The sequence below is a fragment of the Aulonocara stuartgranti genome, assembly GCF_965226115.1.
Source record: "Aulonocara stuartgranti genome assembly, chromosome: 18".
NCBI classification, from domain to species: Eukaryota; Metazoa; Chordata; class Actinopteri; order Cichliformes; family Cichlidae; genus Aulonocara; species Aulonocara stuartgranti.
The window spans coordinates 35,097,538-35,116,872 of NC_138954.1; the positions used below are offsets into that span (position 1 = coordinate 35,097,538).

General features: G+C 46.4%; 1 protein-coding gene across 3 annotated transcripts; it reads left to right on the forward strand.

Annotated features, from left to right (window-relative positions):
* Positions 1-259: 259 nt before the first annotated feature.
* Positions 260-18,481, forward strand: tgs1 (trimethylguanosine synthase 1). Of its 3 annotated transcripts, none has more exons than XM_082514016.1 (15): positions 260-543; positions 4,399-4,460; positions 4,617-4,741; positions 4,842-4,932; positions 8,626-8,700; positions 9,473-9,973; positions 11,534-11,660; positions 11,745-11,831; positions 12,940-13,084; positions 13,433-13,715; positions 13,800-13,952; positions 15,279-15,425; positions 15,515-15,731; positions 17,833-17,911; positions 18,139-18,481. In XM_082514016.1, exons 1-15 carry the CDS (start codon positions 350-352, stop codon positions 18,247-18,249), a joined length of 2,397 nt encoding a protein of 798 aa, XP_082370142.1. In that variant the 5' UTR covers positions 260-349; the 3' UTR covers positions 18,250-18,481. The 3 variants fall into 3 exon arrangements, with proteins under 3 accessions (XP_082370142.1, XP_082370141.1, XP_082370143.1); XM_082514015.1 differs by having other exon boundaries at positions 261-543; positions 13,412-13,715; XM_082514017.1 differs by having other exon boundaries at positions 278-499; positions 13,412-13,715.
* The last annotated feature ends 854 nt before the right edge of the window (positions 18,482-19,335 follow it).

Genomic DNA, 19,335 nt, shown 5'->3' on the forward strand with positions numbered 1-19,335 from the left:
ATTCAGTCATTCACCCATTCACACACACATTCACACACTGGTGATGGCAGCTACAAAAGATGCCATTAAATTTAAAAAGCGCAATAAAATCAGTAAAAATAGATGCATTAATGTAGCTATAAAGCAATTAAAATGAAACAGTTGGTGTTCTAATGACCATGAGATTTAGTGATTTTAAAGGAAAAATTTTGTTAGAATTTTTTTCTATAAAAAACAAAACAAAACAAAAAAATTGCAACTTTTATTTTGAAAAACAGCGGAAATCCGCTGTTAGCTTATAGTGCGGAAATAATCAATAATAAAGGAAAGAGTCCCATGCTGCTTAAAGACGCAAGCAGCTCGTCGGTAAATGAAAGTGTGTTTGTTGTTGCAGCGAGCTAACCGCCATGATGCTGGAAATGAGAAGAGTAGCCCTGGTGGCGGAAATCATCTTCACCAAGAAGGAGTCACTGCAGGAGGAAGAAACGATTCATTGTCGTTGCTCCAGAGCCTTCGTACAGTGAGCCTCCACCACCTTTCCTCTGTCCGCTACAACTCATACACGTAATTCATTAGCAGCACGTCGAACAACAGTCTGATCTAAACCGGTGTTTGTCTCAGCCGGGCTGACATGGCAACCAGCCAGTGTGGGTCATTAAAAGACGACGCAAGAAACGAACTCCAGTCAAATCTTTGAAATTCCGTGTAATAAATGTCGTTTTAATGAATAACTGACTTGAGTGAAGGCAACCACAAAGCAGCGTTTTAAAAAGCTATCATATCAATCACAGTTGAATGAATCGCAGTCATTACAAGGCTACTACTGTTGCTAGCACAATGCTGAACCCCAAAAGATAAGATAAGATAAGATAAGATAACCTTTATTAGTCCCACACGTGGGAAATTTGTTTTGTCACAGCAGGAAGTGGACAGTGCAAAAGTTATGAACGCAAAAATTAGAATACAATAAGAATAAATACAGTACACAGCTGTACAGAATAGAATAAAATAATATACTATATACAGTAGAATAAAATAGAATAAAAATATACAATAAGATAAAAATAGAATACGAATGCTATATACAACTGAGTAAAAATACAACGATGCCAGAAAAGATTATTGCACTTAGTGTTATTGCACATGTGTGGATGTGTGTGTTTGTTCAGTTAAAGTCTTTGTTATGGAGTCTGACAGCAGTGGGGAGGAAAGACCTGCGAAATCTCTCCGTCCCACACCGTGGGTGCCGCAGTCTCCCACTGAAGGAGCTGCTCAGTGCTGTCACAGTCTGCTGCATGGGGTGGGAGACGTTGTCCAACAGGGATGACAGCTTAGCCGCCATTCTCCTGTCACTCACCACCTCCACTGGGTCCAGAGGGCATCCTAGAACAGAGCTGGCCCTTCGGATCACCCTGTTCAGTCTCTTCCTGTCCCCAGCAGAGATGCTGCCGCCCCAGCAGACCACGCCATAAAAGATAGCAGAAGCCACCACAGAGTCATAGAAGGTCTTCAGGAGTGGGCCCTCCACCCCAAACGACCTGAGTCTCCGCAGCAGGTACAGCCTGCTCTGCCCTTTCCTGTAGAGGGCGTCTGAGTTATGAGTCCAGTCCAGTCTGTTGTTCAGATGAACACCAAGGTACCTGTAGCTGTCCACAGCCTCAATGTCCATACCCTGGATGTTCAGTGGTTGCAGTGGAGAATGCTTGTGCCTGCGGAAGTCTACCACCAGCTCCTTGGTTTTACTGGCGTTGATCTGGAGGTAGTTCAGCTGGCACCAGTCCACAAAGTCTTGAGTCAGTCCTCTGTACTCCTTGTCGTCCCCATCAGTGATGAGGCCGACTATTGCAGAGTCATCAGAGAACTTCTGCAGGAAGCACTGGGTGGAATTGTGGGAGAAGTCTGCAGTGTAGATGGTGAAGAGGAACGGAGCCAGAACCGTTCCCTGTGGGGCCCCCGTACTGCAGACGACCCTGTCCGACACACAGCCCTGAGTCCTCACATACTGTGGTCGGTCGGTGAGGTAGTCCAGGATCCAGGTAGTGAGGTGATGGTCCACTCCAGAATTCTCCAGCTTGTCCTTCAGAACCGAGGGAAGAATAGTGTTGAAGGCACTGGAGAAATCAAAGAACATGATTCTCACAGTGCTTCCAGCGGTCTCCAGGTGAGCGAGGGAACGATGTAGGAGGTGAATGACGGCATCACCCGCTCCAATGCCAGGCTGGTAGGCAAACTGAAGTGGGTCCAGTGATGAGCTTGTTAGGCGCCGAAGCTGAGCCAGGACCAACCGCTCCAGGGTCTTCATCAGGTGGGATGTCAGAGCCACCGGCCTGTAGCTGTTGAGGTCCTTGGGGCGTGAAGTCTTTGGCACTGGTACAACACAGGATGTTTTCCAGAGCTGTGGGACTCTTCCCAACCTCAGGCTCAGGTTGAAGAGGTGCTCCATCACCCCACACAGTTGGTCCGCGCAGGACCTGACGACCCTCGAGCTGATGCCATCTGGGCCCGCTGCCTTCTTGCCATTAATCCTCCTCAGTTCCCTCCTAACCTGGGTGGTTGAGAGAGACAGGCTGGAGCCTTGTGTTGAGTGTGTATTGGATGCTGTTGTTGGGGGTGGGGGGGAGTGAGCAGGGTGAATAGAGGAGGTGTGAAGTGTCTGAGGTGGAACAGCAGCAGTGGGGGTGGGTGAGTCTGCAGCCGATGTTGCAGACTGTCTCATGGTTGAATCAAATCTGTTGAAGAAATGATTCAGTTCATTTGCCCACCTCACATCCCTCCCAGGCAGAGAGTTCTGATGTTTGTGGCCTGAGATGGTTCTGAGGCCTCTCCAGACTTCACCGACGTTGTTTTGTTGAAGCTGGTTCTCCATCTTCTGCCTGTAGCTCTCCTTCCCATTCCTTATCAGTCCCCTCAGCTCTCTCTGCACCCTTTTCAACTCCTCTTTGTCTTTGGATTTGAAGGCCCTCCTCTTCTGCTTGAGGACAGCTTTAATTTCTGGGGTAATCCAAGGTTTGTTGTTGGAGAAACACCGTACAGTCCTGGTAGGTACGGTGTTATCCACACAGAAATTAATATAGTCAGTAATGCATGTAGTAAGGCTGTCGATGTCCTCTCCGTGGTCATCACAGATCACCTCCCACACAGTCGACTCAAAACAGTCCTTAAGAGCCTCCTCGCTCTCCTCTGACCATCTCTGCACTGTGCGGGTGGCTGGTGGCACCCTGCGCACTAAGGGCTCATACACAGGGACAAGGTGCACCAGGTTGTGGTCAGATTTGCCCAGGGGAGGGAGAGGTGATGAGCTGTAAGGTTAAGAAAAGGTTAGCAGCTGTGTGCTGGTGGCAGCGTGGTATGAGCTGCTGTCTTGCACACAGAGCGGTGGAATCAGACACTATAGTGCCAAACGTATTCACTCGTCTGCCTTCACACACACATGAACTTGAGTGACATCCCATGATACTGTCCCAGCCTTTGCAGCTATAACAGCTTCAACTCCTCTGGGAGGTCTTCCCACACGGGCTACGAGTATGTTTATGGAATCTTTTACACCTGCGAGGTCAGACACGGACGCTGGATGAGAACCTGGCTCACAGTCTCTGCTCGCATTCATTCATTTTCTGAACATTCCCATTAGGCTGTCAGAGAGGTGTTTGTGTTAAAAAAGGTATTTATGAGGAAAATATTGGTGGTTATCAAAACCTGGAGCTTATGAAAGACAGCAGATGTTTGCTTTTCCACAGAGTGCTTGTTCCAGGTCTAGTAATAGCAGCATGCTTTACATCGCTGCATTGGACGCTTTGTGCGGCGCCTGGTCATGTAAGGTTTGGATTCAGCTGCTCAGCTATGAAAACATGCAGCTGTCTGATCACTGTTCTTCAGCTAATCTGAAGGCCATGTGACGTTTGGAGTTCTGCAGCAATTGCAAAAGGTTGGTGACCTGTGACCTGTGCACTACGCTCGAGCACTTCGTGGCTGAGATGGTGTCATTCCCACTCACTTCCTCTTTGCTGTAACACCACGAACCACGACTGTGAAATATTTAGTTGCGAGGAAATTTCACGACTGCACAGGCGGCATCTTATCACAGTACCACGCTGGAATTCGCCGAGCTCCTAAGAGCAACCCGTTCTTTGACAAATGTTTGTAGAATCAGTCTGCATGTCCAGGTGCTGATTTATACACCTGGATGTGATTGGAACACCTGGATTTAACGATTTAATGAATACTATCGTGTGTCATGTCACTCGAATGCTTTGAGTGTTGGAGTAGAAATGCAAGTATATTACTTTATTTTTTCACAGTCGTTTAGATGTTGTTGTTCTCAGTACCCAAACACCTTGAGTTTTAGCGGATACGCTGATGTATACAGATGCATCTATGGATTTCCTACATCTGTCCTTTATGTCCATCGCCTCTTTACAGGGATCGAGAGTTGTATCGTTCTGATAACAGACTTCTGCCTGACCTGGAAAACACTGTACAAGGTACATCCTGTCATGATATTTAATAGTACCAGGGATTAAAATAATCACCTATGAAATGTATCAGGCATTGGGGTAGAAGAATGTGGCTCTCTTAACCTCGCTGTACTGTCTAGTTTTAGTTGCCATGATTTAAAAAATACATTTCTCAACTCATAGATGTAGATGATGGTGAAGAGGAGGAAGAGGAGACTGAGGTGGAGGAGCTGGATGAAGAAACTCAGATGATGGCCAGCATGGGCCTGCCTTTAGCCTTTGTGTGCTCCTCCGAGCAGAGGAGAGCAGTAAGTCACACAGTTTTGCAGTGCTGTGTTATTAAAGTCGCCGTTTTTTGAAATGAAAGCTAAAAAGCAGCTTTGGTTGTTATTTTCCGTCATGTCACAGGGGTGGAGGTCTAACAGGAGTTCCTCAAAATACTGTGAAGAAACAAGTGAAGAAGAGGAAAGTGAAGAAGATCCACAGGCTGATGAAAAAGGTGATGCGATTATCTTATTGTTTTTATTGTTTTTATCCATCCATCCATCTTCATCCGCTTATCCGAGGTCGGGTCGCGGGGGTAGCAGCCTAAGCAAAGAGGTCCAGACCTCCCTCTCCCCAGCCACCTCCTCCAGCTTGTCCGGGGGAATACCAAGGCGTTCCCAGGCCAGCCGAGAGATATAATCTCTCCAGCGTGTCCTGGGTCTGCCCCGGGGCCTCCTCCCGGTGGGACATGCCTGGAACACCTCGCCCAGGAGGCGCCCAGGGGGCATCCTTGCCAGATGCCCGAACCACCTCAGCTGGCTCCTTTCGATGTGGAGCAGCAGCTGCTCTACTCTAAGCCCCTCCCGGATGGCCGAACTTCTCACCCTATCTCTAAGGGAGAGGCCAGCCACCCTTCGGAGGAAGCTCATTTCCGCCGCTTGTATCCGCGATCTACGTTCTTTCGGTCACTACCCACAGCTCGTGGCCATAGGTGAGGGTAGGGACGTAGATCGACCGGTAAATGAGAGCTTCGCTTTTACACTCAGCTCCCTCTTCACCACGACTGACCGGTGCAGCGTCCGCATTACTGCAGCCGCAGCCCCAATCCGTCTGTCGATACGCTCCCTTCTCCCATCACTCGCGAACAAGACCCCGAGATACTTGAACTCCTCCACTTGGGGCAGGAACTCATCCCCGACCCGGAGTGGGCACTCCACCCTTTTCCGGCTGAGAACCATGGCCTCAGATTTGGAGGTGCTGATCCTCATTCCCGCTGCGTTACACTCGGCTGCGAACCGCTCCAGTGCGAGCTGGAGGCCCTCACCCGATGAAGCCAACAGAACCACATCATCCGCAAAAATCAGAGATGAGATTCTGAGGCCACCAAAGCGAAAGCCCTCCGCCACTTGGCTGCGCCTAGAAATCCTGTCCATAAAAATTATGAACAGAACCGGAGACAAAGGGCAGCCTTGGCGGAGCCCATCACCCACCGGGAACGAGTCCGACTTATTGCCGGCAATGCGAACCAAGCTCTTGCAACGGTTGTATAGGGATTGAATGGCCCGTAGCAATGGGCCAGACACCCCATACTCGCGCAACACCTCCCACAGGACGCCCCGAGGGACACGGTCGAATGCCTTCTCCAGGTCCACAAAACACATGTAGACTGGTTGGGCAAACTCCCATGCACCCTCAAGTATCCTCGAGAGGACAAAGAGCTGGTCCAGTGTTCCGCGACCAGGACGAAAACCGCATTGTTCCTCCTGTATCCGAGGTTCGACTAGCGGACGAACCCTCCTCTCCAGCACCCTGGCATAGACTTTCCCGGGGAGGCTGAGGAGTGTGATCCCCCTGTAGTTGGAACACACCCTCCGGTCCCCCTTCTTGAAGATGGGGACCACCACCCCGGTCTGCCAGTCCACAGGTACTGCCCCTGATCTCCACGCAACATTGCAGAGACGTGTCAACCAAGACAGCCCTACAACGTCCAGAGCCTTCAGGAACTCGGGGCGGACCTCATCGACACCAGGGGCTCTGCCACCAAGGAGTTGTTTAACTGCCTCAGTGACCTCGCCCCCGGAAATCGGTGGGTCACACCCCTCATCCCCAGACTCTGCTTCCTCCCCGGAAGACGTGTCAGTGGGATTAAGGAGGTCCTCGAAGTATTCCTTCCACCGCCCGACAATTTTCTCAGTCGACGTCAACAGCGCTCCGCCAGCACTATACACAGTGCAGGTAGAGCACCGCTTTCCCCTCCTGAGACGCCTGACGGTTTGCCAGAATCTCTTCGAGGCAGTCCGAAAGTCTTTTTCCATGGCCTCTCCGAACTCCTCCCACACCCGAGTTTTTGCTTCAGCCACTGCCCGAGCCGCATTCCGCTTGGCCTGTCGATACCTGTCGGCTGCCTCCGGAGTCCCACAGGCTAACCAAGCCCGATAGGCCTCCTTCTTCAGCCTGGTGGCTCCCTTCACCTCTTATTGTTTTTATTACGAGTAATATTACGAAGGTTTGTATGTGGTAGAGTATCCACTTTCTCCACGGTCTAACTCATCTCCTCCCATACCTGAGTTTTTGTGTCAGCTACTGCCACAGCTGCACTCGGCTTGTAGATGGTGGAGCTGACAGGTACCATCTGGTACTGGGATTACTGTGACAACATGCACTAGTGAGCTTTCAATGGCAGCATATTAATGATCAAGAAACTGATCAATATACTGACCTCACAGCCCATTGTTCCCTCAGTGCTGTTAGTTTCAGTCATTGTGCAGATGTCCTGTTTATAAGGTTAAACACCTGCAGCCAGCTGAGACTGAAGAAGTCAGCTGGAAGAGTGACGAAACGTTTCTCCCACTGAAAACGTCCAGATGAACAGAATCAACTTTTGGGAACACCATCCCACTGTTTGTAAATGTTGGGAACATTTAACATTCAACATGCTAATTAAGGCCTGTTAAATGTTAACGGCGTCTGCGACATAGCTCTTGCACAATCAGACCTTTGGGTCCACACAGCTGAATTTTCCAGACCAGCAAATTGCCAGAAGTTCTCCTTTTAGGCGGTCAGCTTACAGGCTTTTATCAGCAGCACATGTCTCCTTACCTTCTTAATTACAATGGAAGCAGTAACAGCGTATTCATTGTTTCAGAGTATTGCATGTGGTCCTTCTTTTTTTCATGCGACTGTGATGTCATGCATAGGGATGGGTATCGTTTAGATTTTATCCGACACCGGTGCCAAACCGGCACTTTTGAAACGGTGCCGGTGCTCAAACGGTGCTTAAAGAATGGAGAACACAAACTTTGTCCAAAAACCTCTCATGCTCAGCTGTTTTTTTGTAAAAAGATAACAATGTTAGCCTTTTCTGCAGCTATGGGGCATATATGGCATCACTCTTGGCTGGAAGCAGTGCTTAAACAATGGAAAAAACACAAACTTTGTCCAAAAACCTCTCATGTTTAACTGTTTTCCACTTTTTCTTTGGTCATTTTAGCCTTTTTGGCCAGGGTGAAGGGAGTATCTGCCATCAAACAAGAGGACAGCCGCATGTAGCTATGATGATGTTTGCTAGTTCACCTTACATGCATTAATATAATAACGTGGTTAGCCTACTCAACGTAAATTACACACGAACAACATGAAGCTACTCATACAGAGAAGAACGGCTGCTGCTGCATCATCATCCTCATCATTTCTGCTACACTGGCAGGGCTAGGGGCCAGGACTCTCCTCTTCGGGTTTTTGGGGGATGTTGCTAACTCCGGGTCTGATAACAGGCACCACACCCGCAGTAGATGCGCTCGGTGTGAGGTCTCGCAGCAAGCTATCAAATACGGCGCATTTCTCGGCTTTTAAAAAAACGCTATGCGTCGCCAGGTGTTTCATCAGATTTGAGGAGTTACCTCCTTTGACAGTATCACAGTATCCGCTTAAAGCACTTGTTGCTGCTGAGTTTGCATCTTTTGCTGTGAAGTACAGCCAGACTTTGACCGCTTCGCCTTGAGCATTTTTAATCTGTAGCTCTGCTCTAAAAGAACGTACGTACCTGGCCCCGCCTACTATCCTCGGAAACGTAAAATGATTGGCTAGAAGTGTATCACAGCTCAGGAAATAAAGCACCGAAATGTGCGCTGCTTTTCGGTCTGGTTACTACCGTTTATGTCAGAACCGGTACCCATCCCTAGTCATGCATGATGTTTTTATGTCATAGTTGATGAGGAGGCGTTTGATCCACGAGTGGGAGTATCAGGAGGGATCCAAGATGCTGGCTGGGAAGCCTACTGGGGTAAGAATGGTCACATGACGTTTATAGTGAAATGTATGAAGACTGTTTTTTTCTAACACTGCACTGTGACACCGGGTTTGGTAGGAAGACATAGAGATATCATGTTGGGTCAGTGGATACTCGGGGTGGCTGTGGCTCAGGAGGCAGTGGGTCAACTACCAGTGGCCTCCTCCAGTCTGCTGGGCAAGACGTTCGTCTACTTCTTCATTCAGGAGTAGAAGTTGGCAGGTCATCCAGGTCTTTAGGTCTTGCAGACATGTCTCCTGATGTCGAATTCATTTGTGTCATCTGACTTCATAAATAATTATAACTGTTTATCGTGCTCCTCAGAACCTGCACAATTCATCCAAAATTCTGGCTTCACGCGTCTGTTTAGACCAACACAGACAGGAAAGCAGTATGGACTGATTACATTGTGCTTCTACTCTCCCGGAGTGCTCGAAGCGCCGTATACGACATGCCTCATTCACCCACTCATGCAAGTGCAAACTTAATCTACATTCACACACATTCACACTCTGATGAACACATCGGAGGGCAACTTGGGGTTAGTATCTTGCCCAAGGACACTTGGCATGCAGACTGGAGAAGCCTGGGATCGAACCACCAACCTTCCGATCAGGAGCTGAGCTGCTCTACCACCTGAGCCACAGCCGCCCCGAGTATCCACTGACCATTTAAAAAAAAGAAGTTCCACCATATCTTCTTCGTGTTCTTTTAATGCAACAATCCTACACATGAAATATTAACTAATGTTTTGACTCTTCTGCAGCACAACAGGGAGAAGCTCTGATGTGGAGCAGCTGGCTGGAGAAACATGAGCTGCCGTCTTCAGAAGATCCAGGACGGACTCCTTGGGACAACCCGGATACTAAAGCTCTCTGGGACAAACACGCTACAGAGACCTACTATTCTTATTGGGAACAGTACTCGTACTGGGCGGGACAGGGCTGGACCTTTGAGCAGTCTGCCTGTAATGGGAACGCTGGAGGGGAAGAAGAAACAGGAATCACGGACAGAGGTTTACAGAGCCAATCAGAGAAACAGAGCGACGGCCCTACTGAAGCTGAGAGTAAACACGAAGAAGATGATGCTGAAGTTTTGCATGTTCTGTTTGGACAGAGCTTCACAGTGGAGGCAGGTGGACAGTGTGTGGCTGGTTCAGTCATGGTCCAGTCAGAGGGAGTGTCCTGCAGCTCTGATGATGCTTCTGATGATGGGAATAACCGCAAGAGACCAGCTGACTCTGTACAGCATCACAGCGCTACTACAGGTAACAATTGTGTGTATGAGGTGTGGCCAAGGCTGCATGATCAGCAGACTATCTGTCTGCTGAGTCTCAGTCATAACATTTCTCATTGTTTTCTTTTTCAAGCATTTTGAGTGGAACCTGTTTCAAAGGACACCCGTAACATAAACTAAGGTTCTTCCACTTGGTGCTGGCAGTGAGAGACAAACGCTCAGCTCACTGGGACAACGAGACACTGACCTCAGTGTCGAATGTCTGTCCACCAACATGTTCTGTCCAGCAACGTGTCCAGGGGGACAAGAACAAAGTACGGGCGCCCACAGGAAACTAAATATTGAATCAAATAAAGTCAGTGTAGAAAACCCCCACAGCCTATACACAAGAGAAATCAGTTATGTTGAGAAACATTAGCTGTTCGATAGGCCGGGGTCGGCAACCTTTAACACACAGAGAGCCACGTGGACCCAGTTTCCACGGAAACGGAAACACTGGCAGCCGCGAACACTTTGTGACTCTAAAATGACGATAAGACTGCATCCTGTTTTTTTACCTTCACGCTTCGTATAAACAACAATAATGTGTTGCTCATGAAATCTACAGAGAAAAAGACATTTGTGTAATAAACACATTTTGAACTCTTAAAAAAATATTAACAAAAACAAACACGATTAAAAAGCTGAACTTAAATGATCCACGGACCAAACAAAGCTGAGCGTGTAGCGGAGGCTGAATTTAAAAATAAATGTCACTAAACCATGATGAATACATTTTTGCAAAGTACCTGCATAGATATTTCTTTCACCTGCTTAATGGGACTTCTGCTCCTGAACGTCTGCGCACGGCGTCTGCAGATCGGGGCCGTGCGGCGTGAGCGGTGTGGAGAATAGCTGCTCACATACGTGTGTGGATCAGAAGCTCGACAAGACTCCAGATGCATATGTCTTCATGTTTATGTGTCGGGATGGCGCTCCATGTTTCAAACACGAGTTGGATTTGGTTGGTCTCGACATCACTCCATCTGTGATCCTGAACAAGAGCGGCCTCGATGTCGAGTGTGGCGCTTACTTTGAGCGTCAAAAAATTAATGAAATATAATTTGATTTTAATGTTTCAAGATCACAGTCATCTTCCAATTTAGAACTAAAACAAATAGAATACACTTCAATTAAATACTTTAATTTACTTTCCCAAACCACGCGGGAGTATAAGGATGAAATGGCGCCTGTGGCTCTGGAGCCGCGGGTTGCCGACCGCTGGCGTAGGTCTTCACAACCACTGAAAACAAATGTCTTCAGAAAAGTGGAAGGAGCTCACATCCCGACAGCGTCAGTCAACCTTGGATCGCACAGGAACTTGTTACTTTGGTGACAATGACTTCAGTAACTCAGTGTCACAGAAAATGTGTTTGTGTTTACTGAGCTGTGTATGAAAATGAGTCAAAGACTGAATCTTAACTTGTTCAGTTCTGTTTGGTTAATCATGTTCTTGTCCTGTGGTTTTCACCACAGTTTTTTCTCCTTTGTTCAGTAAATGGATGTGTGGTTGCTTTAATAAACACGTAGCGTTTTGCACGTCCTGACACAGGCTTCCAACTGGCTGCTGCCGGGAATAACGGACGGCACGGATCGAGGAATGAAACACCCGATGGAAAGGATGATAATGACGATGACGACAAACCACCAGGAAAAGGATGCGCTAAAGTCAAACGGAGGTAAGTTTGATGTTCTATCATGGAGACCGTCATCTCTCCAACAAGCCCGGGAATAATGTTTCTGCTGTTTGTCCTTGTTGTCAGTCATGAGCTGGATGTGGACGAGTGCCCACGTCTGACACCCGAGGAAGCCTGGAGTCAGCTTGGCCTCAAACACAACCCAGAGCCTCAGTAAGTCTTCCTCTGCTCCTTTGGGAATCTCGTCTCGGTCACGTCTGCCGACTCCAACTCAGATACCTTGTGATTGGTCGTTTATGTTTATGATAGAAATATAAAACATGCAAAACAAAAACACTCAGATGAAAACATTTCAACTTGATTATTAGAAATGGGCCTAAAGCTGAAGTTGTTATTCAGCACATGTCCTGCTTTGTTTGTGGTAGGTCACAAGTCCTCAGTGACTGCATCCACTTTACCTGCTAAAATACATAATGGTCTTCTAGGCAGAGACACGAAAATAAGAAATGAGATTAAAAATATAATATATTAGTTCCAAAAAGATAGGATTGGTGAAACAAAACACAGTCGGGGTAAAAAAGTATTAAAGGACAAAAAATATTCATCATTGAATTTTGCAGCCTTATACTTTACATCACTGATTGGAACCCATCTCCTCATAAAACAGAAAGTTAACTGAAACAAACATATGAGCCAGTATGGATCCAACTTCACTGAACTATCACCAAATCAGATTAACTGTCGCCTCAAGGTTTACATTGTAAGACCCTGCAATGATACAAAGAAGACCCCAACAGTCAGGCAGACAGCGACGAGCAGCTCTGGGCAACAGTGGGAAGGAAAAACCATTTTAACAGGAAGAAACTCCCAGTATCTTCTGCGACTGGTTCAGGTTGAGGGGAGGAAGATGGGACCAAATGCACACTGTGGAAGTGTGGAACGACTTTTCCCAACGGACCTTTCACAGCAGGGAAAGCACAGGGCGAGTGATTGTGACTGTAGTGCACAGGAGATGTAATGTGGCATCGTGTGCTAACAGCACTGATTCTTCATTAACAGACAAACATGTGACATGAAAGCCGTTAACTTCAGCAAACCAACATCTAGAACACAAAAGGCCTGCAAGGCAGCGAATGCTGCAAATTGACAGTTTTTATGCTTGAAGTGTTGCAGGTGTCGGCTCTGGTGAAATGATTGAACCCAGCCTGCTTCTGAGCCGTTTCTCTGTGTTTTAGAAACACAAAGGTTTATGTGAGCGCGGCTGTTTGAGTGTAAACATGTTTTTAAATGTCTAAATTGTAACAATGTGTTCGTGTCTCAGGTTCAACAGTGTGTTCAGCTTCAAAGGAAGCTCAGCTTCAAAGTGTCAGAAGCAGCGATGGACCAAGAGGAAAATCAGCAGCACCAGGTTCTCAAAGACGGGCAGAGACAGCACACGTCCACAGATCAGCACCTCCCTTTGTAAGGTACGACCTGCAACGGGCTGAAGAGCGGACGTGTTCTGAAGCCTGTCCCTGATCAGCCAGGACAGATTCGATGTTTTCAGTTTTGTGAGCATGAAAGATGACCCCAGAATCTCAATAAGTCCTCAGACGTTAGGCTGGAGTAACAGCTGAAAGGAAGCATCACAGTGGAAATCACTGAAAGTCATGTCCTTTACCTGTTCTCCTGGCATGTCCGTGGACGTGGATTAAAAGCACGGAGGACTGGAACAGCTTAGATAGGAGGAAGTCGAGCAGAGCTTTGTTTGTTTGAACGTTACACAGAACGAAAAAAGTCTTTTTGTTTCACAGGTTCAAAGTTTCCTTGAACAGGTCCAGCGAGAGTGTGACCGGAGTGAGGTGGACAGAGAGAGACACCCTGAGGACAAGCCTCCATTTTTAAGAGAAGCTGAAGAAGAAAAAGACGGGAGGAAAAAGGAGGTGAAGAATTCTGCATCCAGTTTAGATGCAGAGGGCAGCAGTTACCCCAGCATCACCTCCAACTCTGTCACAGAGCCGGAGGAGAGTGACGTGGAGGAGAGTGAGGAGCAGCCGGGCACACACTTACCCTGTCCTCAGATTCCTGACGAGCCTGAAGTTCACAGTAAATCTGCTGGTGAATCAGGTTGTTCATAGTAAGGCTGTGCTGTTTAAAAGAAATGAACAAAAAAGTAACTGCCTAATATTTATGTCTGTGTAGAATTAAGTGTGAAACACACAAAAACACCAAAGAAGAAGAAGAAGAAGAAGCAGGTCCCAGCAGAGATGGCAGCTGAACCACAGCTGGCTAAATACTGGGCTCAGCGCTACAGACTCTTCTCTCGCTTTGATGAAGGGATCAGACTGGACCGAGGTCAGTCTGCACACTGCAGTTATGTCACATTACTCCAGTGGAATCAACAACATGTGAGTCATAGTTAACCTCTAAATGACTGAGAGCCGGCTCTGCATCACAGTTCAGGTCATTTCAGTGTTCTCACCTGGATGGCTGAGCATCCAGGTGAGTAAAAGCTCCAAAGATCATTTTTATAAACCACGTTTAAAGAAGTGTTTGAATATTACTTTGTTAGGCCCTGAGGAGTGTCAGTGACTGGCAGCAACACTGATTGTCCTGCATTTTTATTTTTTAATGTCAGATTTAAACAAAACAAAAACCTGACACTCGTGACGTCGCCTCCCAACAGCTGCTGTATAACTATTAGATATAATATTTCTTTTACACTTGACGATTCAGTGTTACTCATCGTTTACTGTCACTGGATTAGCTAATAACTAACTTATAACTAACTTATAACTTACTTATAACTTACTTATAACTTACTTATAACTAACTTATAACTAACTTATAACTTACTTATAACTAACTTATAACTAACTTATAACTAACTTATAACTAACTTATAACTAACTTATAACTTACTTATAACTTACTTATAACTTACTTATAACTAACTTATAACTAACTTATAACTAACTTATAACTAACTTATAACTTACTTATAACTCAGAGTGCACAGTACAGTAATAAGTTTATCTGCAGCAGTCTGAGCAGGAGACCAGACCTGCCGCTCCCCGCCCACCTCCTCCAGCGTGTCTGGAGAAATACCAACGACCAGTTTTACTGATGAGTGACGATAGCGACTGTTAGTCATCTAGTCGCACACATTACTACTACGAAGCTCGTTCAACCTTTGGTTCAGAACTAAAGAAGCTTTGTGGAAGAGACGTGAAACAAAGTCGCTTTCTAGCCAAGCTCCTCAGACATGAACAGTAACTGAGAGCAGCAAACTGAGGAATGTACAGAGAAAGAAATCAAGACACATGGCTTAGTAAGGAAGGAGAAAACTGAGGTTTTTAGAAAAACTCTCAAAATATAAAGACTTTGAAATTGAGAAGAGCATCAGCGTAACACAGATCCTCCTTCTGGGCTCTGCTCACGTACTGAGGAGAACCACCCTCATGGCAGCCTTATAATTTCCTTTGGGATTAATAAAGTTTTCTGATTCTGATGTTCAACAAGTACCTTGAACAGTAGTCGTGATTTGGCGCTATATAACTAACATTGTATTGAATTAAACTGAGAAGGAATGGGTGATGAATACAGCAGGAAGTTTGCTGGCGTCTCTTTGAAGGGTTTAGCTGCTCAGGTCGTCTCACACATGCTCATCATGTGTTTCAGAGGGCTGGTTCTCTGTGACACCGGAGAGAATCGCTGAGCACATTGCCCTCAGGGTGGAGCACAGTTTCTCTGCGTCTCAGCTGGTCATAGACGCCTTCTGTGGTGTAGGAGGAAATGCCATCCAGTTTGCCCTCACTGGAAAGAGAGGTAAGTGTTTATAAGTTCATAAGGTGTTTTTAGAAATGCTGAACACGCTGAGCTCACAGTCTGTCCTCTGCGTCGTGTTTCTCTCTCAGTCTTAGCCGTTGACATCGATCCAGTGCGGCTGGACATGGCTCGGCACAATGCTGCGGTTTACAGTGTGGCCGACCGAATCGACTTCATACAAGGGGACTTCCTTCAGCTGGCCCCCCACCTCCACGCTGATGTGGTCTTCCTGTCGCCACCGTGGGGAGGACCTGACTACCTAACTGCTGAGGTGTTCGACATCAGGACCATGATGGAGCCTGATGGATATCCTTTGATGAGGAAGTGGAGGGATGTTAGTGACTGACAGGATTCGTTTGCAGGAGGGACCGAAAACTGAGAGGAGAAAATTACAGCTTAGCTTTGAAAAATGTTTTTGCGTTTTCAATTTTGCAGAAGACGTCAGGAGTCATCTGTTCATCTGTTAGAATAATAACGTGCAAACGCCAGCCCTCACTTTTTATATTTTGTTTCCAATCAGTCAGACTTTCTTGTCATCTTTGAACAGTTTTCTAGCTTTCAGTTTCTGGATTGGCTGCTTCCACATCCAGTTGCAGTTCAGTCCTTATCTCAGCTGCAAACATCACACTGACAGGCACGTGGCACAGACACCCAAGTTTTTAACACAGTGGGGCAAAAAAGTATTTAGTCAGCCACCGATTGTGCAAGTTCCCCCACCTAAAATGATGACAGAGGTCAGTAATTTGCACCAGAGGTACACTTCAACTGTGAGAGACAGAATGTGAAAAAAAAATCCATGAATCCACATGGTAGGATTTGTAAAGAATTTATTCGTAAATCAGGGTGGAAAATAAGTATTTGGTCAATAACAAAAATACAACTCAATACTTTGTAACATAACCTTTGTTGGCAATAACAGAGGTCAAACGTTTACTATAGGTCTTTACCAGGTTTGCACACACAGTAGCTGGTATTTTGGCCCATTCCTCCATGCAGATCTTCTCGAGAGCAGTGATGTTTTGGGGCTGTCGCCGAGCAACACGGACTTTCAACTCCCGCCACAGATTTTCTATGGGGTTGAGGTCTGGAGACTGGCTAGGCCACTCCAGGACTTTCAAATGCTTCTTACGGAGCCACTCCTTTGTTGCCCGGGCGGTGTGTTTTGGATCATTGTCATGTTGGAAGACCCAGCCTCGTTTCATCTTCAAAGTTCTCACTGATGGAAGGAGGTTTTGGCTCAAAATCTCACGATACATGGCCCCATTCATTCTGTCCTTAACACGGATCAGTCGTCCTGTCCCCTTGGCAGAAAAACAGCCCCATAGCATGATGTTTCCACCCCCATGCTTCACAGTAGGTATGGTGTTCTTGGGATGCAACTCAGTATTCTTCTTCCTCCAAACACGACGAGTTGAGTTTATACCAAAAAGTTCTACTTTGGTTTCATCTGACCACATGACATTCTCCCAATCCTCTGCTGTATCATCCATGTGCTCTCTGGCAAACTTCAGACGGGCCTGGACATGCACTGGCTTCAGCAGCGGAACACGTCTGGCACTGCGGGATTTGATTCCCTGCCGTTGTAGTGTGTTACTGATGGTGACCTTTGTTACTTTGGTCCCAGCTCTCTGCAGGTCATTCACCAGGTCCCCCCGTGTGGTTCTGGGATCTTTGCTCACCGTTCTCATGATCATTTTGACCCCACGGGATGAGATCTTGCGTGGAGCCCCAGATGGAGGGAGATTATCAGTGGTCTTGTATGTCTTCCATTTTCTGATGATTGCTCCCACAGTTGATTTTTTCACACCAAGCTGCTTGCCTATTGTAGATTCACTCTTCCCAGTCTGGTGCAGGTCTACAATACTTTTCCTGGTGTCCTTCGAAAGCTCTTTGGTCTTGGCCATGGCGGAGTTTGGAGTCTGACTGTTTGAGGCTGTGGACAGGTGTCTTTTATACAGATGATGAGTTCAAACAGGTGCCATTCATTACAGGTAACGAGTGGGGGACAGAAAAGCTTCTTACAGAAGACGTTGCAGGTCTGTGAGAGCCAGAGATTTTCCTTGTTTGAGGTGACCAAATACTTATTTTCCACCCTAATTTACGAATAAATTCTTTACAAATCCTACCATGTGGATTCATGGATTTTTTTTTCACATTCTGTCTCTCACAGTTGAAGTGTACCTCTGGTGCAAATTACTGACCTCTGTCATCATTTTAAGTGGGGGAACTTGCACAATCGGTGGCTGACTAAATACTTTTTTGCCCCACTGTATTGTAAGACAGTCCCTACAGTTAAGCCCTGAAAGGTGAACTTTATTTCAGGCACTCTGCAGTTAACACAGTCAGTCTGTTCAATCTGAAAGTTTCTTTTTTTGAACATGCAGTTTTCATCCTTGACACTCGGCACATTTGAGATCTTCCGCCTGGCCAAACTGATATCAGACAACATTGTGTACTTTCTTCCGCGTAATGTTGACATGGATCAGGTCAGTGTGTTCAGGATTTCTCAAACATGTAATGTAATCTGTACTTTGACATATTTCGTGTGACCGTGGATGTCTGGATGTTCATGCTCCACTGGACTGGCAACGCCGCGGTGGCATCGTTCTTTATGTACCCAGACTCTTATACTTGTAATGAGTATTGTGTTGTAGTTGTGTTTGCTTTGCTCAGCTTGTGTTGGGACTGTCTTACTGAAATCTTGTCTCTACAGGTGGCGTCTTTAGCCGGCCCAGGAGGGAAGGTGGAGGTCGAGCAGAACTTCCTCAACAACAAGCTGAAGACAGTGACTGCTTACTTTGGCAGCTTGATAAGCCCGGGCTAAGCCAAGCACCAGTACGAGCGACGATGAAGGAGAACGGACCGAACATCATTTCTGCTGTTTGTCATCATTTCTGTTCCAGGTTACTGAACCACATCCACACAGGATTCACTCTGCAGATCAGCCTGGCCCAGCTTACCCACCTGCCATTTTCTGTATCTTTATAATATCTGTTTTTATTTTGTCCTTTTATTCTACATTTGAGCCTAATAAAATGTTTTTCTCATTGTTTTTATGCAATGTTTTGGTACATTTTAGTTTAAGACTGGCAGATGACAAAGACATTAACTACATCAGCAACAGAGTTATTGACATCTGCACAGCAGAACCGTCTTTTAAAAAGCTGTTTATGTGTTTGCTAAAGAGGTGCAGTGTGGGGGGCAAAGCTTTGATAGCTGCCACTAGGATGGTAACCGGACTGGTTCTGATATAGCACCTTTCTACTCCACCTCTCCACATTCTGATGATGGGGTCACCGGCCCAGGCAGGCGGGCAGGTCTTGCAGATCGAGGTTTGTGAATGCGATATCTTGAAAACGAGGCAGTGTAGGGGCTTCAGTCTGATGCCACAGGTGCATCTGTTACTAATCTCCGATCAAACGTCAGGTTTATTTGAAAATCTTGTGAATGCGATAACTCGTGAACAAGGTGGCGTAGAATTTTGAAATTGATACCATGAGTGTGTCTACTGCAAATCTCAGACGACTTCAAATCCTGGAGATAAAGTTTTTGACATCTCGCTGTGATGTAGGATTTAGTTTGATACAGTAGGTGTGTCTGCTAGGAGGCAGGGGGGTAGCACTAGCAGCTGCTGGCATTCACGCTCCAACCTTCCAGTTAGTAGACGACCTTCTCTACATCCTGAGCTACGGCTTTGGAGTGAGGGACACACGATCCATACTACAATATGTTTATCTTACAGTGACCTGATGCAATTAAAATTGCAATTATGTATCCATGTAACTATTTTCACAAGTATTCAATTTCATTCAGTTTTTTTATAGTGCTAAAGCACAAGAGTCATTTCCAGGGCCTTTATAGAGTCATCGTCATCGTGATGAAAGTGCGTTTCCTAAAAACTGAAATATCA